The following is a 21,364-nucleotide window of genomic DNA, read 5'->3' on the forward strand; positions in this document are numbered from 1 at the left end:
GGGTATACCACAGTTTGTTTTCCCGTCTTCCTGTGGGTTAGACATTTCTAGTTTTTGACTGTTGCAAATAAAGCTGCTGTGAAGGTTCATGTACAAGTTTTTGTGTAGATTTGTGCTTTCATTTTTATTGGGTAAATATCTAGGAATGGACTGGCTGGATTATGTGTCTCACCTTTTAGGAAACTGCCAGATGATTCTCTGAAGTGATTGTACAATTTTACTTTCATAGTAGTGGCGTATAAGAATTCTAGTTCCTCCACATCAGTCTTGAGGGTTGAATTTTGAATTGCTCTTCCTTAGATGGTCCACCCAGATGTGTGCAGGAGGCGAAGCCCTGCTGGAGCATGGCCAGGAGAGGCATGGGCAGACAGCCATTTCACCGTGGAGCCCTCTGCCATACTCTATGTTCTCAAATGCGAGTTTTTTATGCCCACGTGAATTTACTTTCCATAAAAAGATAGAATGGTTTAACATCTTTATCCCTTATATTTGTCCTCCTTTCATTTCTTTTCCTATGTTTCTTTTATTTGCAGACCTCCTGTGTTAAGCCCAGAGTTTTTGGTGTAGGAGTTATTAGAGGGAGCCTGGGTTTTAAAGTTAGACACATCTGGATTTGAATTTGTGCTTTATAGCTTAGCTGTGTAGAAAGTCGGGGGGCCATGACCCTCGGTTTCCTCATCTGTTTCTAAAAAGTATGGGGAGGTTGATAATACCCAGCTTTGGTTGTTATAAGGCTTAAATATAATACATTGAAAACATCTTCATTGAACATCTTGGAAACCGTAATCATTTCCCAAGATACATTTCTAAGTCCCATTTTCTGTTTGACAGAGACTGACCTACTACCCACTGAGTAGGAGAGGAACTAAAGTTTTTTTTTTTTTTTTTTTAAGATTTTGTTTATTCATTCATGAGAGACACACACACAGGCAGAGGGAGAAGCAGGCTCCATGCAGGGAGCCTAACGCGGGACTCAATCCCAGCACTCCAGGATCATGCCCTGGGCTGAAGGCAGTCGCTAAACCGCTGAGCCACCCAGGGACCCCAGAACTAAAGTTTTATTGGGTGCCACCAGTTAGGGGCCCAGAGTATATGGTAAAATACAGTGGTATTGCCAGGGCTTAGGGTAACCTTGCAATGATCAATAATTTCCAAGCCTTCCTTTGGCCATTTGTGTCATATTGCGGATATATTTCATGTTTCAATTTATGTACTTACACAAAGACAATTCCTGCCTGAATGTGATTCCTCTAAGCAGCCCATTTGGGAACCCCCAGCCTCCTGGTACTTAGGGGATGTTTTTAGGGAGGAGAAAAGGAACACTGTGGCTCTGGAGGGATGTTTCTCAGGTCTCTGGGATTCCAGCCAGCGTACACGTCTGCCTTTCTCAGTGCTTGGGCTGCAGTGTTTGAACACGGGTCTTTTGGCCTGCAGAATCCTTTGTCCAGCTGGCTGAGGTGTGTTGAGTGCGTTGGGCCTTCTCTCCCATGGAGAAGTGGGAAGTTATTCTTTGATGGCTGTGCCAGACTGCTCATCTGATGTTACTGGAGTTTGAAAGGTTGTCCTAGTAGTCAAGTGGCTGTCATTAGTGTGGCCAGGGTAGGCTGGAGTGAGAACTCCAAGGGAAGGGGAAGGTCCTGATAAGGTGGGAAGTGTGGGTGTCAGTAGGCCCTGGATTTGTTTTGCCAGGTGAGGGTGTCTGGGGGCCTTCTCTCCCCTGCCCGACCGCTGGGTTCCAAGTGTCCTGCAGCGTTTCTCCTTAGAGCCGGCTGGCTTTCTTGGCATCATTCAGTCTAGTTGCTAGGAAGCCGAATAAGGCAAATGCAACTTCCTTTTGACTTACTCACATTGAACCATCTGCTTATTCCTTCTCATGGCCTTCAAACTTGGCTAGGATCATTGAGAAGAGGGTCGAGTGGAGCATCTGTGCTCCTGATCCTTTTTGGAAAAGGAAAGCTTTCTAATAACTCTTTAACCCTCTCGGTCCAAATTCATAATAATTAATCTTGTTCAACCTCTTGTTTCTCAGCTAACAATTTGGAGGAGACGTTTTCTTCTTCGATTTTGCCCCTGATTTTTGTCTTAGATTTCAATCTGTGTTATTCATTAACCACACAACTTTTAAACGAGGAAGACGGTGTCGACATGTGTCAGATGCGTTTGGCATATAACATAACAGTGGTCTTAATCGAGGACCTTGAGTGCTTAGAATCGATGCACACAGATCATTCAGGAACGTTCTTTCGTAAGCGCCATTGTGGAGTTAGTGTCAGATACATTATAAGTGGCAGATAATTAATGAAAATTTATGGTGATGTTGGTAGAGCATCTATCAAAGGGAAGCTTTAAAAAAAAATAGACTTTTTAAAATTACCAAACACTGCCAGCATTACATTCTTACTTTTCTTTTACATTTAATTCAGTTCATTTGGGTAAATCTGGTTCATTATGTTGAAGCCTTTTTCTGCTGGTGAATTTATAGTGGTCTTTTCTTGTGAGCTGTGCCTTCAGTTGTCAACTCTGAAAAAGCAGTTGAACAAACAAACTAGACAAAAATAGAAATAGGCATTACAAAATAGAATAGAAATTCTGAAAAGAAAAAAAAAGTCTGGAGAAAAGCACTGTTCGAGTTTTAAAAATCCAGTTTAACTGAAGATTTAATCACCTTTGAGTATACCAGCACGTTGGAAGCTAACGTGTGGGCTATGGGAAATAATTTCTTCTTAAGTGTAATTTTGTCTTTGTTGGTTTTTTAGCAGCAAGCCATATAAACCTTTTCTGCCGACTTCTTATTCTCCCCAAGAGGGCTACTTAAAGGAGGGTGAAGACATGCTAAGGTAAAGTTTTATTGTTGTGGCTCAATTTGCTAAAAGCTTTAGTAGTAATTTAGATGTATTCTTACTGTGCAAACTTATGTGTTTGTTAAAATTGATGCTATTAATATTTGCTTTTGGGGAAGTCCCTCAGGTCAACTCAATCGTATTAAGCCATTCTGCTTTAACTTGTCCCTTTCCATACTCATTTGGACTGTAGTAACTAAAACAAACCCAGACTGAAGGGACTCGACTACTGGAGCCCCTCTGTGAGCTCCGAGTGAGTGACCTGCTGCAGCAGGCCCTCAACTCCCTTCTTCCCCACCTCCCCACCTTTTTTGTGCTACCATCTGCCCATGGGTATATGCTCTAAAAATGCAAATTTATTTTAGTTGTGAGGTGAATTAGTATTCCAGTATAAATAAAGTCAAAAATAAAAATGATTTGAGGCGCCTGGGTGTCTCAGTTGGTTAAGCATCCGACTATTGATCTCATCTCAGGTCATGATATCAAGGCCATGAACTCAAGCCCCGTGTTGGGCTTGAGCTTAGCTCGGAGTATTTGAAACTCTCTCTCTGCCTGTTCTCCCGCCCACTCTCTCGCATGTGCCCCCCACCCTACCCCTCAGGATTGGACAAACAGATGTAAAAGTGTTTGATAATAAAAAGTAAAAATCCCTTTCAGAGCCCTCCCCAGTTCAACTCACCCCCTCTTTTAAAAGAATTTATTTATTTGACAGAGAGAGAGAGCACAAGCAGGGGAAGTGGCAGAGAGAGAGGGAGAAGTAGGCTCCCTGCTGAGCAGGAAGCCAGACTCTGGGCTCATCCCAAGACCCTAGAAGTCATGACCTAAAGCTGAAGGCAGACGTTTAACCGACTGAGCCACCCAGGCACCCACCCTTTGTTCTTGTTTTTGTTTTTGTTTTTGTTTTTTTAAGATTTATTTATTTATTCATAGAGAGAGAGAGAGGTAGAGACACCTGCAGAGGGAGAAGCAGGCTCCATGCAGGGAGCCCAATGTGGGACTCGATCCCAGGTCTCCAGGATCACACCCCGAGCTGCAGGTGGCACTAAACCTCTGTGCTACCAGGGCTGCCCCCTTTCCTTGTTTTTAACTGAAGTAGCTCACACTGGTATATTGTTCTAGAACTTGCTTCTTTCACGTAACAGTAAGTCATGGAGGATTGTTGACCACCATGTAGGATTCCACAGTTTATAGACCCGTTTTGAAGGTGGTCTTACTTTGTTTACTCTTTCACATTCAAAGGTGGAGTTCTGAGTAACTAAGTAGGTAAATCAACATGGTACTTCAGGATTCTTGCTTTGGATCTACCTCTGTAGTTTTGGTAAAAGCAGTTTTCCTTGAACTGTATTTGAATTGATTTTTATATGTATGAACCTTGACAGGGCCTCTCTCTTGCCTGCATTAAAGATGAGATTTGTGTCAGATTAGATTAATAATTCAAAATTGAAAAATGCCTTCCTCGACTGCGGAAGCAGTTGGAAGTATAAAATTCAGGAGTGACTGTTAATGGGGATTAGTCTGTCTCAGGTAACATTTCCTGACAGTGAGACTCAGAATACTTGCACCAGTAGGCGATCTTCTGAAGGAGGGATTTTCTTAACTTTGGTGTGAAAGAAGCCTAAAGGCAGAGATGGATGATAATGGCTTACATCTGTTGAAGGCTTGTTGTGCATTAGACATCATTCTAAGGACTTTACCTGCATTAACTCATTTAATCCTTATAGCAGCACTTCCGTGTAGATTCTAATAGCCCCATTTTGTGTGTGGGAAAACTGAGGCATAGCAGTGTTAAGTGACTTGTTTGAGCTTACTCAATTACTAAGTGATAGCACTGAGATTCACACCCAAGGAATAAGAATTTCAGCATCATACTGCCTTTCCCGAATAACCACATACCAGGCTTGGGTGCACCCCTCCATCCCCATCTAATTACTTAGGGTGGTGGTCAACAGTTTACATACTACTTCATTAAAAGAAAGCATTTAAAGTTTGAGGGAAAGCCAGCAAGAACACAGCCTAGCAAGGGGTAGAGAAAGGCAGCTTGAGGAATGGCCTCTGGAGGCAATGGCTAGTGTTTGTCAGAGACAGTAGACAAAGATAAAGTTTGCATGGGGGAAGGAAACATCTCGTGTAGCTCACGATTGTCAGGCAGTAGCGGAGGCATAGATTCAGGCAAAAGCTTTGCCTCTGAAAGTCTGGAACTGTGTCTCTGCTGTGTCAGGGAATTGGATGTGGACAAGAACCCAAATGAAAATTGTACAGGGGAAGAGCAACGGGATTGACGTTTGCTGGCAGCTTGCTGAATAGTCATGGTTTGAGCGTGTTCCGTGGCTGCTTTGCCATGCAGCGTGATGCCTCTGGTGAGAAAGGAACTAATTGCTGCCTGCCGAGGTGGTTCTCTCCCTGGCAGGACACTCCTTATGGACAGACACATTGGTGTCTGGATGCTGGAGAGCTGCAGTAAAAATGCCTGATTTAGGGTACAGAGTGCAGCGAATTCCCCCTTTCTTCTGTTAAATCACAGCAAAGGGGACTACTTTAGATGGCTAATAGATTACCCAGCATCTGTGCACTATTTTGCATGCCTTTAGCAAGGGAAAATAGCTGGCTCACAGGAGCTGTAGAGTGTTTAGGAGTAAGTGAACAGACCTCGTTGACTCATTTTTTACCCATATCCAATGAAGACCCTCAGAGATAAGCACCTCTTCTTCAAAAGATATACATGTGTGATAAAATTATCTCCTTTTCTTTAAATTACACACCTTCAAGTATGAATTTCTTAGTCTGACTTGACAAAGATCAATGGCTCCATGTAGTACATTTCGTCATAACAGGCAAGACGAAGTGAGTAGGAGAGGGCAGAAACATCTCAGAAATTCATAATATTTCTAAGATGAGAACGGATTATTGAGCGTCTTTCTACGTCTGTGTAAATACAGCCTTTCTTTTGGTACATACATATTGTGCCAGGTGACCTGGTATTTATTTTTGGCTTTTGGGGACACATTTAGACGGAAACTGCGTTTGCACAAACTATTATATTTTCATGCATCCAATAGCATTAAAGAATTATGGCGGAATGTGGCTGATTATTCAAAACGGAACGAAGAGAACCATGAACGACCCCAGACCACTCAGTTAGGTAAGAGTCTTGCTGCGATTCTCCTTATGTTTTCCTCATCTATTCTTTATAGAGGTGTTGCCTTTCATTTACACTTTTGTAAAAATTCTGAAAACCTTCAGTGATTGTTTTTGCCCTTGCAAGAGCATGAACATGTCAATATTTTTCAGATGATGCCAGCATTAGGGACACTCGGAAAGAGGGGCTTTTCCAGCACTTTTATCAAGTGGTTCAGAAAGAACGTGATCGAGAAAGGCCTTCAGATTGCGTTATTGTTTATATCAACAACGAACAGAGGTACATTTATTTTTTTTTAGCTTGCCAAATGAAAATGTGTACAAATGGAATAATAAGTATTCAACCTTACATACATAAAAGTCACTCAGGGTTGAAAGACTCTTGAAATGCTGTTAGAACATTGCTCTAAGAATTACAAGACTCTGCTGTTGGCTTTACCAAACTGGTGGCTGGGGAGGTTTCTGATGATTACTATCTTATTCAGTTTTCTACAATGAATATCTATCAATTTCATAATCAGGGGAAAAAACCCAACCTGAAAATAGCCTGGGTTCCATATGCCAGGGACTATCTGGGGATACTTTAATGAAAATAACATACCAACCTTTGCCTTGGGGCATTGACAGTCTAGTGTGGGATGCCACAAGTTGGCCTCACTGTTAATTTCAGAGATGGGTTTTTCTCATTTCCTAACTACTTGTTGAATTCCTTGCATCCTTTGTCCTTGCTGTTTTTCCTTCAGTGGGGGATGCTCAATCCTTCTTCTCCATCTGTAACTTGTGCAGGCCAACTAACGTGTAACTTGTATAGGCCACTTAATACCTGTAATTCATGCAGGCCACTAAAGTGCAACTATAACCTGGTCTCCTGCCCTCATGTCTGTCTCCAGCTCATCCTTTAGGTCTGTGTAATGCCCTGATCTTGAGCACTGTTGGCTGGCACTTGAAGGCAGACAGGGGTGATGTGTGACGATAATTGTGTCTCTGGGTTGTCAGGTTTCATAGTGCTTGGCAAAGAATGTGTAGACAAATGGTTGGTTGGAGGCATGCACATTTACTCCAGGCTAGGTGCTGAGTGCATGATACTGCAGACTCAGCCATGATAACTAATCATTCCTGAACAGGAGACCAAGCACACACAAAATATAACTCAGCATGAAGGCAACATTGGTATTCTCATTTTATTTGAAAATCGGCAATCTTAAAATGACTCCGAATTCTTATTCTGTGATATTTGCTTTACAGACATCTAACTTATGTGTAGATAGCATCTTTACAGTAAGGTTTGTGAAAGCAAAATTATAGCTTCATTTCATTTGGAGGGTATTTGGGTTGGATCTTGGGAGACAGAATACTAGAAGAAATGAGGTCAGTCATAGCATGGGGAGGGTGGGAGAGGCCAATTCCTTTTACATTAGAAAATTATGGGATTTCCCTTTAATAATTGAAAGACAACCAGACATGCCCTGGATTAATTTGATCATGTGGTAATATAAACCAATTTTGAACCAGAGGCAGTAAAGACTCAGCATGCATAGTGACTTGGTTTTCCCTCAACATTTAGCAACTTTGCTATAGTAGTTTACATCAGCCAGGGAAACTACATTAATCTTTGACTAAAATCAGCTTTCTTGGAACTTGTAGCATCACATCAGACCTGTAGTACCTCATAGCTCTTTTAGAATTGTGATGGGCTCGAGTGGCTGTTTGACTCCTGCACCCTTATGCCCTTGCCAGTCTCCCAACACTAGAGTCAGGCTGGCTGGTGTTGACTGGAGTGCAGTGTTATGTGGTGGAGAGGAGTCCTCAAGATTGCTTTTCTTCTCCCCTTCCATCTGGGGTGGTATTCAGAAACTGCTTCTCTGCCTGGCATTCACAGTTCTGGCATTTAGCCACGGATTAGGACCCTCGGTGGGTGTAGCTTAGGGATTCCTCTGCCACATGCATTTGCCAGAGAGTCAAAGAACTAGGCGTTGCTGCCTGCTCTGTTGTCTTTGATATTGAAAAGATTTGTGATACATTGGTTGGCTAATTCATTCCTTTATACTTCAAAACAATAATTAATTTTCAAATCGTGTTCTCCAACATGAATTATTACTGTTGATGGTTTTTTTTTTTTTAAGATTTTATTTTATTTATTTGAGATAGAGCATAAGCAGGTGGAGGGGCAGAGAGAGTGGAAGAAGCAGGCTCCCCATTGAGCAGAGAGCCAGATATAGGACTTAATCCCAGGACCCTGAAATCATGACCTGAGCAGAAGACAGATGCTCAGCCAACTGAGCCACCCAGTCACCCCTATTGTGATAGTTTTTTTTATATATATATATATTTTTTATTTATTTATTCATGAGAGACACAGAGAGAGAGGCAGGGACACAGGGAGAGGGAGAAGCAGACTCCACACAGGGAGCCTGACGAGGGACTCGATTCGGGTCTCCAGGATAAGGCCTTGGGCTGAAGGCGGCGCTAAACCACTGAGCCACCTGGGGTGCCCTATTGTGATAGTTTTGACTCCTGGGCTGTCATTGTGTAAATATGAACCATGGTCTTGTTTTTCTTGTTTACCTCTTGAATTTGTTTTCTGAAATCACCCATACTCCTAAATTGCCTGGAAAGCATTTTTCTGGCCCTGATTTTAATTTTCAATTCACAGAACATGCATTTAATGTATACCTGTTATATGTAAAACTCTGTGCTAAGCACTGTGAGGAACATGCAGATAATTGACAGTTCCTCTTTTGTACCACATTCAGCCTAGTAAGGTAAAACACGTCCATAAATAACAAGTGGAAGAAGGGATATGCTAAGAGTTGTTTCTGCTTTAAGCAGAGGATACATAAGAGGAAGAGCAGACTACCATCGTGGGCTCCAAGGAGGTGAATCAATGTTTCAGGGAATTATGTCATTTGAGGCTTCTAAGTTTCTGTGCAGGTTTCTAAGTAAGTATTGGGCAGGGAGGGAAGCATTAACCCAAAGGAGAGGTCTGGGATAGATTCTTTAGGAGTTGAAGACCAAGGCTGAGAAATTGGGAGTGAGATGACTCTGGGGTTTGATCCAAGGTTGGTTAAGGGATGGTTGATAATGGTAGAGATGGTTAACTCCAGTATCATCCATTTATTCTTTGTTTGTTTGTCTATACATTTACTTAATTATTTGTTTATTTATTTATCTACCCTCAACTTGAGGCTTGAACTCAACAACCCCAAATCAAGAGTTGCATGCTCTACTGTTTGAGCCAGCCAAGCACCCCTCATCCATTTACTTTTTAGCAAGGAATTGTCACAGTGGTAGTGATCTCAACAATATCGGTCTGTCCTAGGAACTAGTTGTAGATGAGCATTCTTATTATTCTGAAGATAATCTTATCTGTTCTTTCAATCTTATATTTCTTTCATGGTCTTTAAATTGAAATAAATCGAATAACACTTGAATGATTCCATCTTGAAAAACACGGGCCACGTTTGTGGTGCTTATCCATTGTATTATGCCACACAAAAACATGGCTTTGACGTACTGTGCTTTCTTTGTAAAATTCTGTACATAATCAACCATATGAGAACACCACATTTTTTTAAAAAGTAAGTTTCCTTTGGTTAGAGTTGCCTCCAGTTCTCTTAACCTGTTCCATCAAACAGATAATGTATTATTATTATTATTATTTTTAAAGATTTTATTTCTTTATTCATGAGAGACACACAGAGAGAGAGAGAGAGGCAGAGGCGCAGGCAGAGGGAGAAGCAGGCAGAGAGAGCAGCAGGCTCCATGCAGGAAGCCCGACGTGGGACTCGATCCTGGGTCTCCAGGAACATGCCCTGGGCTGAAGGCAGGCGTTAAACCGCTGAGCCACCTGGGCTGCCCAAGATAATGTATTATTGTTAATGTTTTCAGTGTGTCTAAGAATGAAAACAAGTTGCAGGGCATGCACAATTAAAAAAAAAATGCAGCATCTTCTACTTCACTTATCCAAGTACAGCAAAAATATAGTATCTTACATGTCACTTATATTTGTCATCAAATATCTATTCCACAGCTGCTTGGTGACATTGGCTTTTTTTTTTTCTTCTTTTGTTTGATTGAAAATAACCTACCTTTTACGTGTGTGTTGTGTGTGGTGTACGTTTTGTTTTTAAGGGAATATGCAACAGGCATAGGTCATCGGTTGCAGGATCATGACCTTGTGGTGGAAATGATTCACCTCTCCTCTGAGTCGAGCCTTATGCGAGCGCTCCAGGAAGTTAAGGATGACGGGTCCCCGTTTTGCATTCTTGTTGAACAGTCTAATGTAAAACTTTCCTCTTGCACCGTAATTATGCTTCATGAGTCTATCAAAAGTAAGTTTAGCTCAATCTAGAACTATCACTTAAAATGGATTCTGCTTTTAAAAATGTAATAGTTTTTCTTTGTATGCTGGTATACTTTGAAGGTTCACATTTGTCAGTAACTAAACTGGATCTAGTTGAGAAGTTGACTTGAATAGGTATCACAAAGTACTCTCTTGTGTATTAGTATAATTAAAGCTTAAATCATCTTTATTGCTTCTTATTTAAGAATCTAGAATATTTTGTCCAAAATATTATGTAACAAGTCAATTCTCTTATGCAGAACTTTTGACCAAATCTCACCACCATCTTTTCTGCCCTCAATGGAAGTCTAAAAGATATTATGTTCGTGCATTTTCTTAGACTATCTTTCTTGCTGACTTTGCCTTTCCTGTGATCTCTCAAACATTTCATTATTCTTCGGCTTGTGAGAATGCACAAAAATGGACTCTTTTTTCTTCCCTAAAATACATAAACGTAGGCAGATGCACACATCCTAGATCACACTCATCTTTCCTCTGCTGGTCAGAACTGTTGCTGTTAGAGAGGAGGGTCTGCCTTATGGAGGGTTTCTCAGTAGCTTCCTTAGAGTCAGACCCAGATGAGCATGAATTCTGTAGTCCTCTTGTCTTTATAGAAGCTCTTGATGCTGCTCTGTGCAGTCCACACTTACTAAGTTGCTCCTGTGTGCCAGGCTGTATAAGATGCAAGCCAACCCTGCTTCCTTCCTCTCTGGGTAGGCAGCAGCCAGGCAGGCTTTTCCAACAGGCCCATCTCAGCTTGAGTCTCCATAGCAATGTAAGATTCTCACTGGGAAGTCAGGAGACCATTCCCCTGGGCAGAGACCTAGTGGAGCACTAGTAGTTGCCTGTGGCTTCTGGAGCCTTCAGAGAAGTCAGTGTCAGATGGATATCCTATAATTCAGCTATAATGTTGGGTTTGAAAAAACAATAGTGAGAAACAGTTGGCTCCCCACAATTGGGGGGATGCCAGGACATCTTTTCCTGCCACTCCATTTGTTTTGCTTCTTTGTAGCCACCTATACCCACCTAGCCAGCTCTTGTTCAGTACTGTTCCCAAGAGTGTGAAACTATGGTTTTTCTAAACATAGAAAATGTCTAATGTGTTTTAAACAAATAATAAGACTAAATCACATTTATGTAACATGTAAGTTCTGAAAATGTGAAAGAAAAGGCATACTTTCAAAATTACAAATCCCAACCTCCTGGGGGTGGGGGTGGGGATGGGGAATGATTTAAGTTAACAGGTTGTGCAGAAGACTAATCACATATGTTTACATTCGTGCAACACCATTTAGGAAATTACTACAAAAGTAGATACGTTGAATAATTTGTTAAATACTAAAACACTTGTAAAAACCAGTACTACTTCAAAAAAGCATGTGATCTATTTTTACCATGTTTCAAATTCAGAGAAGGGTTTTTCATGTCTAGAATAATATTAATAGGTTCATATTTCATTTCTCATCCATGAATTTAATTATTGAACTCAGATGATATGTAAAAAGGACATTCTCTTTTCTCTTATAAGCTACTAATTTTAGCAAAATTAGTCTTTGCTGGCCTTTCTCATTGTTTTATTGCTGACAGTTTGTTTTATACCTTGCATGCAGCCATTATTAAGAAGCCCATGGAGCTGCTTCTATGCTAAGACAAACATTTAAGACAAACAATGAAACCTTAACACCTGTAGGCAAATATACATTCATATTTCTTCCTAAATGTAACCTTAATAAACAGTTTAAGATTTAACCAAATACCATAATCTCTGCTAAAACTTCATAGTGTCCTTTGGGTCCTAAATATGTTCAAAAGTCAGTTAAAAATGGCAAGACAGGGTAGGGGCCTCCCATCTATTTTTATGAAGTCTTATTCTCAGTAGGTATACCTAGGAGAGATTAGAAGACACCTGTGCATTGACTGTAGCCATTAAGTTACGTAAAAGTCATTCCTGGAGTCTAGAATTTTTTTATGTGTAATATTTAGGGCCCAGAGCACTCCTGACCCTATCTGGAAAGGCTTTTAACACGATTTAAGATCCCATATGCCTGAGCTAAAGACTGCAGAGCCAGGTAGAGGATTGTGGGTTACTCCTTAGCCTACAGTGACATAGCCTTGAAGTCTGCACCACATTCTGTCTGTCTGTCTGTCTGCCTATTATCAAAGTATTACATATACAGAGTGAAGAGATGAACACTACAATGTGTGTAATGAAAACCAGCAGCCTCGTTTTTCACCTGCTCACCTCTCTAAAGGTTCTGTTCTTCCACTTTCTTCTGTGAATCTGTCTTATCTCAAGTTGTCCACCCAGTTTGCTGGAACTAAAATACCTTCACTTTTAGGATTTTTCTCCCCTTAAACTTTTCTAGTAGCCAGTGATGGTTGAGGTTGCATCCTGTCTTTTTTAAAGCTAGATATAATTAGCATTAAGAATTCTCATTGGTACACATGGCACCTGTTTCCCCCTCTCCCCCCACCGCCTTTCTGTCTCATCTGTGGGTCTGTATGAAAACGATAAACTAAGCTGCACATTTTATAATTTTGAAACAATGTCATGTTTGATTTTGAAATCGACAGGGCACCTGCTTTGGAGGGTCCCAGTCTAGTTGGATCAGTAGATGGTCACATCTGTACCAAAAGCTGACACAGCTTAAACAACATGTAGTTGATTAACTATGTTATTTTCTGATTTTAAAAGGAATCAGGGCACCCATTTGATATAAAGCAGGCTCTTTCTCATCCCTAGTTCATCGCCATATGCCCCTGGAAGATGCCCTGGTGCTGGTGGCTAAAGAATACAGGAGATTTTTCTCTAAACGGGAGCAGCAGGAACGTACTAGAGTTGCTCTGCGGGCTGGAGATCTGGTGGATGACTTCTTGGCTAGGGAGCACCTTACCAGCTACTCTGTCCCTTCAGACATTCAGCACCTTCTCTTCCTGTTGACTGAGGGAAAGCATCTGTATGGGAATGAGTTGAACCTGCTTATTGACTACCTGACGACCAGGAAAGGGCAGCTGGAAGGTATTTGGCACTGTTCCTTCTCCTTCCCCATTTTAAACCACAGGAAATCCTTTCTGAAAATCTGTATGTGAAAGAAAAGTAAGAACTTTTTATTTAATTGAGAGACTATTCTTCTATAATATAAAGGTATCTGATAGAAACATATTCCACGTAGGAACTAGACTATTTTAATGTGTAACCTTTATAGACTAAAATGCTTCTTTTGAAGCTAAATTTCCTTTTTTTTTTTTTTTTTTTTTTAAAGATTTTATTTTCTTGAGAGAGAGAGAAAGAGACCATGAGCATGCAAGAGTAGGGTGCGGGGGGAGAAGAAGACTCTCGGCTGAGCAAGGCTCGATCCCAAGATGTTGGGATTATTACCTCAGCAGAAGGCAGAAGCTTAACCAACTGAGCCACCCAGGCACAACTAAACTTTGTTTTCAATCCGATTTTTAATATATAAATGGAATGACTTCTCTATATAGTTTCTATGCCCCTATCAGGTTAGTTTTGTGATTTGCAGTTTCAGCTTGTTAATTGATACATTTGTAAATTTTTTTTAAGTGTGGGGTAAACATAAAGAAGTTCCTAATCTTGAAGAATGTAATGAGCATTCCAGATACGAGCCAAACTCCTTAAAATGGTGACTTCATTTTACTTGTTTTGAGTTAAAGTAGGTGAGAAGAAAATAATAACCACTTGTCCCTGTGGGAAAACATAGTTGAAGTTCCAGGGCCATGTCAGAGCTTTCAAGAAATCATTCATCTTATTAAATATGGAATATATTTTATTTTTTGTACATTTTTTGTTGTACTTTGTCCAAGTTTTAAAATTAAAACACAATAGGGTTTTTTTTTTCCTGAGTGCTTATGTAGTTTATTAACTGATTAATTGATTGATTGAAGTATGATGGACAGATTATATTACTTTCAGGTATGCAGCGTAATGATTTGATATTTGTATATATATCTAATGATGACTGCAACAATCTAATTAATATCCTGTCTCTTTGGTCATAGAAACCTCTAAGTCAGAAAAATGCTAGTCTTCCTTGAATTCCCTGGGTCCTTTGTACAGCTCACCAACCTCTGCAGCAGACTTCTGGTGACCAATCGTTTTCTTTATTTTTCCAGGCTTTGAAACTCCCGAGTCTTTGGCTAGCAATCATTCCTCATTTCAAGGCAGGAACACCCCTGTCGTGGGCAAGCTGCCTCCACTTCTTCCAACCCCTGGAAAGCAGTCCTTCCCGGGCTCTCATCCCCCCCTTCCTGCCAAGTCCCCGTTGTTAGGGGACAGACCAGGAGGGGCTCTCCTTCCACCACCAGGTCAGTGCTTCCTTCTAGTAATAAGAGACAGCCGTAGCTCTGCTGCCTCTATAAGCTCTGCTCTGAGAGAGCAGGGCAGTTTATTGAATGTTAAGATTTTAGGAGACCAAGAAAGACACTTGGGGGTTCAGTGGGTGCTGTTCCTCTTGAATGAGTGGCTTAAGTTTTAATATGGGGAGGGGGGAAATACAGAGGAGCTCTTCTATCAAGGTTGGTGGCCACGTTTAGAATGGCTTAAGTGGAGTTCCTTTAATATGCACTCTGAATTCCATAGTGTTTTTGAGGCTTTTCTGAGTAGTTGGCACTAAATAGTGTCTGACATCTGCCTAAAATGAGGTTGTATTACTGTGGACTCCTTCCATTGTAAGTGACAGGGACCTAACTCAGTTAGCTTAAAACAAGGAGACTTAAAAAAAAAAAAAACCAAGGAGACTTGACTGGCTTACATAGCTGAAAATCCCCAGAGTTGACTAACTTCCAGCCAAACTGAATCCTCCTGCTCAATTCTGATGTTCATCAGACATCCATAGCTTCCCTCTGGGACAAAACTTGGACTAACCACTTAGGGTACAGAGTTCCAGTCAAGCCCAGTGTCCAGTTCTGGACCCTACATATGCCTCTGGTTCCTGGGTGTGTAGTATCACAGCCTCGCCTGCCTCTTGAGGGTAAGGAGGTTTTTTATATTTATTTGTTTTATTTTGTTTTAAGATTTGTTACTTATTTATTTGAGAGAGAGTGCATGTGCATGCATTGGAGCAAGGAGAGGGGGTAGAGAGAGGAGAGAAACAGACTCCCTGCTGAGTGCAGACCCTGACACAGGGCTTGACCCCATGACCCTAAGATCATACCTGAGCTGAAATCAAGAGTAATATGCTTAACCAACTGAACCACGCAGGTGCCCCAAGGGTAAAGATTTTGAACTCTGTAGACACCTAGAATGCAGCTAATGCAGCTTCTTCTATTTAGTCCCTATTCTCTGTGTTCCTCATCTTTCCAATATTGTTCATACATGCTTGTCTCCTCTCCTGTTCTCCTTGTGTATTAACAGTGGGAGCAGAGAAGAAACTGGATAAAGCATGTTTTCAGTCTGCCATGTTAAAGACAAAGTTGGCAGTGAAGTCTTTGTGGAAAGATGGCTTTTCTCGTGGGCCTTAAAGAACATATGGACCTGGGATGCATTTGTGCATAAGATTCAGATACTCCTTTTGTCTTTTATATGAACACGGATTATTTTACACAATCATCTTTCTTACAAGCACTACTTTCTTACAAGTAGTATTTCTACCTTGACTATTATTGGGGATCAAAATAAAGGGAATGTGTCCTTTTGCTTTGGTCGCTGTACATGTGGATGTCTTTTATTGGCAAAGTCAGTCTGTGTTGAAGATCCACAGCCCACAGGACAAACATATCTATGCCCCTGTCCCTTTCAGACCTGGTGACTTTGGGTATGATTGAGAATATAGTTTCAGAAAAAAAAGAGAGAGAGAGAATATAGTTTCAAATCTTTTTTTTTTTTTAAAGATTTATTTATTTATGATAGACAGAGAGAGAGAGAGAGAGAGAGAAAGGCAGAGACACAGGAGGAGGGAGAGGCAGGCTCCATGCCGGGAGCCCGATGTGGGACTCGATCCCTGGACTCCAGGATTGCGCCCTGGGCCAAAGGCAGGCGCTAAACCGCTGAGCCACCCAGGGATTCCCGTCATACATAGTTGGGGTTTTCTTGTACCCTGTGTTTGTTCCTTCCTTTCCTTCTGCACTCAACACGTTCCCCTGTGCCTCAGCCCAGCCCCTTGATCCATCCTTACGCATTCTTACCACCTGGTTCCTGTGAGAAGTAAATGAATTAAGAAGAGAAGGGCCCAGGAGGAGATCTCTTTGCTCTGAATTGCTTCTCATCCTTGCTGAAAGTTTAAAAACAAAATTCTTTCAGACCCTCGGAAAGGGCTAGGTGCTTGCTTCAGGGCCTTGGCATGAGCTGTGGAAAAAAAAAAAAAGCCCCTGTTCAACAGCCTAAGAATGGGGTAGGGCAGACTGACTGCCCAAGAGGGAGTGACAGTGTGCTAGGCTATGTGTGAGACCCCTGTGACTATGTCCAGGCCAAGGTTCTGGGCAGACAGATGTTAAATTCTCAGGAACAGAATGCTTCAGGTATGTTCTGGATCTGCCTTTATGACCTGTCTGGGAACCTCACTGATTTGGATGTTTGAGAAAATATATTCCAAGTGTCAAATACAACACTGGGAACAAAACTCACTTATGAAAAGATGAGGGTGGAGAACCGGGATAATCAAGACATGCATGCATGCCCGCACTGACTAGACAAAGGGTTTGCAAACTTCTTAAAAGACAGATAGTCAATGTTATTTTTAGGGCTTATAGACCAAGAAGCAAAATTAAGGATATTATGTACATACTTCTATAACCATTTAAAAAGTAAACGTTTAAAAATGAGAACCCTCACCCCTACTCCCGCAAAAAAAAGAGAGAGAAAACTATCTCTGCTCATAGGTTGGCATTTGTGTGTGTGGCAGGTGCTCCCCACTCAGCCCCTTTCTGAAGATTAAGGGAAGGTCCCTTTGTGGAGAGCAGCTGGAACCAGGTTCACATATCTCCTGTTTATGCTCTGGTTTTTGTTCTCTGCAGGTTTGGTCAACCCCAAAGGTCTGTTTGCCCCTCCCCTGCTTCCAGCAGCCATCTCCAAGAGACCTGCTCCTATGGGGTGCCCCCAACTCAAGTGTGTCAAGCGTCCTCTACTTGGGGAGAAACCAGGCCTTCTAGTACCACCAACAGGTGAGTAGCCAGGTGAGTGGGGAATGGTATTCTAGACTCATGCTGTCTAGTGGAACTTTCTGCAATGGAAGAAATATTCTACAGCTATATGGTCTAGTATGGTAGCTATTGGGCTACATGTGGCTATTGAAACATGGCTGGTAAGACTGAACAACTGAATTTTTAATTGTTTAATTTTGATTAATTTAAATGAATATGATCACATAGTGATCACATAGTAGTCACATGTGGCTAGTGGCTACTGTAATGGTCAGCATAGTTCTAGGCTACTGGAGGTGACAAGAGGCTATAGCAATATGCAGGCAAGTCTGTTTTTACCATGTAGAAATCTATTCTTCCCTGGTCTTTTTCTCTCCCTTTTTTAAAGCTTCAGATGTACTTAAAAAGGGAAACATCTCTAACACGAATGGATATTATTGTCAGTTGCTGTAAAAAAGAAGGTAACCCTAATAAAGAGAACAGAAAGAATATTCCTGCTAGAAACTATTGCCTGTATCAGTCTCTGAGCTTAAGGCTTGCTTTCCCTCTGGTTAAGAGAAGAGATTACTAAGGGTCAAGGAGGTGGTAATAGGACACCAGTGCTACTAGAAACTCCCTCCTTGACTGTGACCCTTCAGGAGTATTGGAAGAAATTGGCACAGGGAGTATCTTATGAGGTTGAATGTCTTATAATTGTGTGCCTGTGTATCCCTGATGGCATTTGGTGGTGTGCGCTTTGTTTCTTCTTGACTCAGGGAGATGCACAGCCTCCCCAGGACCTGACCTGTCATACTTACGGTACTGACTGATTGATAACACAGCCCTAGCTCCAAGGCAGCACAGGAAGAGAGGTTTTTCCTCTACCTTCCCAGTGCAGACCTGGCCAGCTCTTCTCTGATGCTGCCTTTCCTCCTGTATGTCTGGAAGAGATGAGGCCAGAGGCCCCCAATCTGCCCTCAACCCCACTAAGGTACAAAGGTGGTGGTAAGAGCTGAGATGCACTCTGGCTTGGGTGGAAGGCAGCCAAGCAGGCATTTTTGCTGACTTCATTTTTAGTCACTCAGGCTTACTGAACCTGAGTAAAGGCACTGACCAGTTTCTCTTACTTCACTGTTACATATAAGTTCTCTTCTGAGATTTGGTGCCAAAGCCTCAGCTCTTAGGAAGGTGACCTTTTGTCCCTCTCTGTTCTTCATGCAAGAGATATTAGGATACTTACTGCCATTTTAACGTTTCACTCCCTAGCACACCTGGCTGGTTCAGCTGGTTGACCTCAGGGTCATGGGTTCAAGCCCCACATTAGAGACAGAATTTACTTTAAAAAAAGTGAGTGAGATCCCTGGGTGGCGCAGCGGTTTAGCGCCTGCCTTTGGCCCAGGGCGCGATCCTGGTGACCCGGGATCGAGTCCCACATCGGGCTCCCGGTGCATGGAGCCTGCTTCTCCCTCTGCCCTCTGCCTGTGTCTCTGCCTCTCTCTCTCTGTGTGTGACTATCTTAAATAAAAATTAAAAAAAAAAAAAAAAGTGAGTGAAGTTTCAATCCTCTATGTTTTAGTCAAACATAGTTCTGCAAGATACACATTGCTGTGGTTGTGGTATGAAGGATGTATGTTTAGAAAATGGTGGCAAGACATGGAACAGACATAGGTCAATGACTCTGACCCTCCTGGAAACCTAGACAGTCTGCATCATTCTGAAAGATCCTCATCTGACAGACCACATTTTAGGGAAATTTTGAGAATTTTCCTTACCCCTAAGATGGCCATTGACGTCTGATGAGCCTCTTAGCCTCAAATTCCAGGACTGATAGAGAAAATATTTTTTTTAAAAGTGAAAACATGAAGCATGCCTATGTGAAGTGTAACCATAATAGTTACTATGCATTGAGTTATCATCATGTGGCAGACATTGAGGTAATTTCACTTAGTCTTCAAGCAACCCTGTGAGCTATGTAGTGAGATGATCTTCCTTTTCCGCATGAGTCACCTAAGGCTCACAGTGAGTAGCCTGCCAGGGCCACACAGTGGTACCTGGTGGGGCAGAGACTGCACATCAACCATGGGATTCCATGCTCCGTGCTGTTACCCAACACACAGTCCAAATTTTTGCTTGGATTTAAAGTATATCATTCCATTCACTGTGTAAGCACTGCAGAAATTTTGCAGGAAGGAGTGGTTGTAGTTTAGCAGGGCTGCCATAAAGACAGGAGCTGGCCTTGGAGGAATTCAGGTGTTAAGGTGTCTGGAGGGAAGAGGCACTGGGACTCCTGTGGATAGAGAGGGACCTCTGGGTGAAGGCTTATACTCCACGAAGAAGGTGTCCCATAGTCCTTTGTCAGACGAGGCTTGGTACTAGGCACCAGGATTAAATGAAATAATGTGCACGAACAGCTTTTAACATGCCCCAAGCATGGCACAGATGTCCGTCTGTGGAGGCTGCAGCTAGGTCAGTGCAGGTGCGGCTGGAGGGCTCTGTGGAGTTGGCACGGCACGTACACTGATGCTGCTTGTTCCTCCTCTTTGTAGTTCTTCTGTCGGTGCTACACAAGCAGGCGGTGCAGCCCATGTCTCTGCTCAACTAAGGAAAGCTCCCTGGAGCCAGGAGAACAAGGTAGCTGCTGCCCAGATGGCAGCTTCACCCTCCTTCAAGGACTGAGGCCCCGGTTGGACCTGCAGCCCTGGTGCCTGGGCAGTGGGTACGAATGTGCTTCCCTTCTGTTTGGTATGTGGTCCCATGGGAACCTGTTTCCTGTTCAGAGTCTCTTTGTGCCAAACTAGAGATATATGGAAGGTCATTGTAGTAGAAATTGGATCTTGAAGTTGTTTGATTATATACATGTTAAAACACAATAAAAACTTTTAGCTTTTACATATTGGTTGCCACTTTTCAAGGACTTGTTATTTTGGAATGATTTTAGATTTACAGGAAATTCCCACAGATAGTCTAGATAGTTCCCTCGATCCAGCTTCCCCTGATGCTGGTGTCTTACAAAGCCATGGCATCTTACTGGGAAATTTGCATTAGTACAGAAACACTAACTATATTATAGACTTGACTCGTATTTTACCAACTTTTTTGTTAATGTCTTCTTTCTGTTTCAGGAAGATATTGCATTGCATTTAGACTCCTTTAACTTTATTATGTTCCAGTGTTTTTATTATGAAACATTTTAAATATACAGAAAATTTGATGTGGACAGTGAACATCCATCCATATATTCTGTATCAACAACTGATATTCTGTATCTGCCATTTCTTAAGTAGTACATATGTCTGTGTAAATAAAAACTTGTTCTTAATCATGAAAGTAAGTTGCAGAGTTCGTGATATCCCACCTTTAAATACTTAATTAAGCCTGTAGCATGCATCTCCTAAAAATGAGAACATTCTCCTGTATAGTTATGATATATAGTATGTGCATTACATTTTTTGTTTTTGTTTTGTTTTGTTTTTAAATAATTTACCTTTCCTCTCCTTTTTTTTTTTTTTTTTTTTTTTTTATTAAGCAAGCTCTACACCAAACGTGGGGCTTAAACTCATGATCCCGAGATCAATAGTCACATGCTCTACTTCTTGAGCCAGCCAGGCACCACATTTGGTTTTTATGTGTGCCTAGTTTCTTTTAATCTAGAACAGTCTTCTCACACCCTGCCTCTTCACCCCCATGGATACTGACTTTGAGTCTAAGCCACTTGTTTTGTAGAATACCCTACATTCTGGATTAGTCTGATTTTCTTCATGGTATCACTCTTTTCCTTCCGTTCCTTATATTTTTTGTATCCTGGAGTTTGGTCTAGAGGCTTGATTACATTCAAGTCCTACATTTTGAAAAGGATGTTTCATATGTGGTGCTAATTCCTATTGCATTGTAATAGAAGGCACATAACCGTTGTCCTGGGAATGTTGTGATGCCTAGTTCCTTGAGGGGAGGTAGTGACTGCCATGAAGCAGGT

General features: G+C 41.7%; 1 protein-coding gene across 1 annotated transcript; it reads left to right on the forward strand.

Annotated features, from left to right (window-relative positions):
• The first annotated feature begins 10,249 nt into the window (after window positions 1-10,249).
• On the forward strand, window positions 10,250-20,066 carry LOC121496774 (nuclear receptor coactivator 5-like). Its single transcript, XM_041765388.1, has 5 exons — window positions 10,250-10,306; window positions 13,061-13,336; window positions 14,449-14,640; window positions 17,287-17,433; window positions 19,938-20,066. Exons 1-5 carry the CDS (start codon window positions 10,285-10,287, stop codon window positions 19,991-19,993), a joined length of 693 nt encoding a protein of 230 aa, XP_041621322.1. The 5' UTR covers window positions 10,250-10,284; the 3' UTR covers window positions 19,994-20,066.
• Window positions 20,067-21,364: the final 1,298 nt, after the last annotated feature.

The sequence above is a fragment of the Vulpes lagopus genome, chromosome 8, assembly GCF_018345385.1.
Source record: "Vulpes lagopus strain Blue_001 chromosome 8, ASM1834538v1, whole genome shotgun sequence".
Lineage (NCBI taxonomy): Eukaryota > Metazoa > Chordata > Mammalia > Carnivora > Canidae > Vulpes > Vulpes lagopus.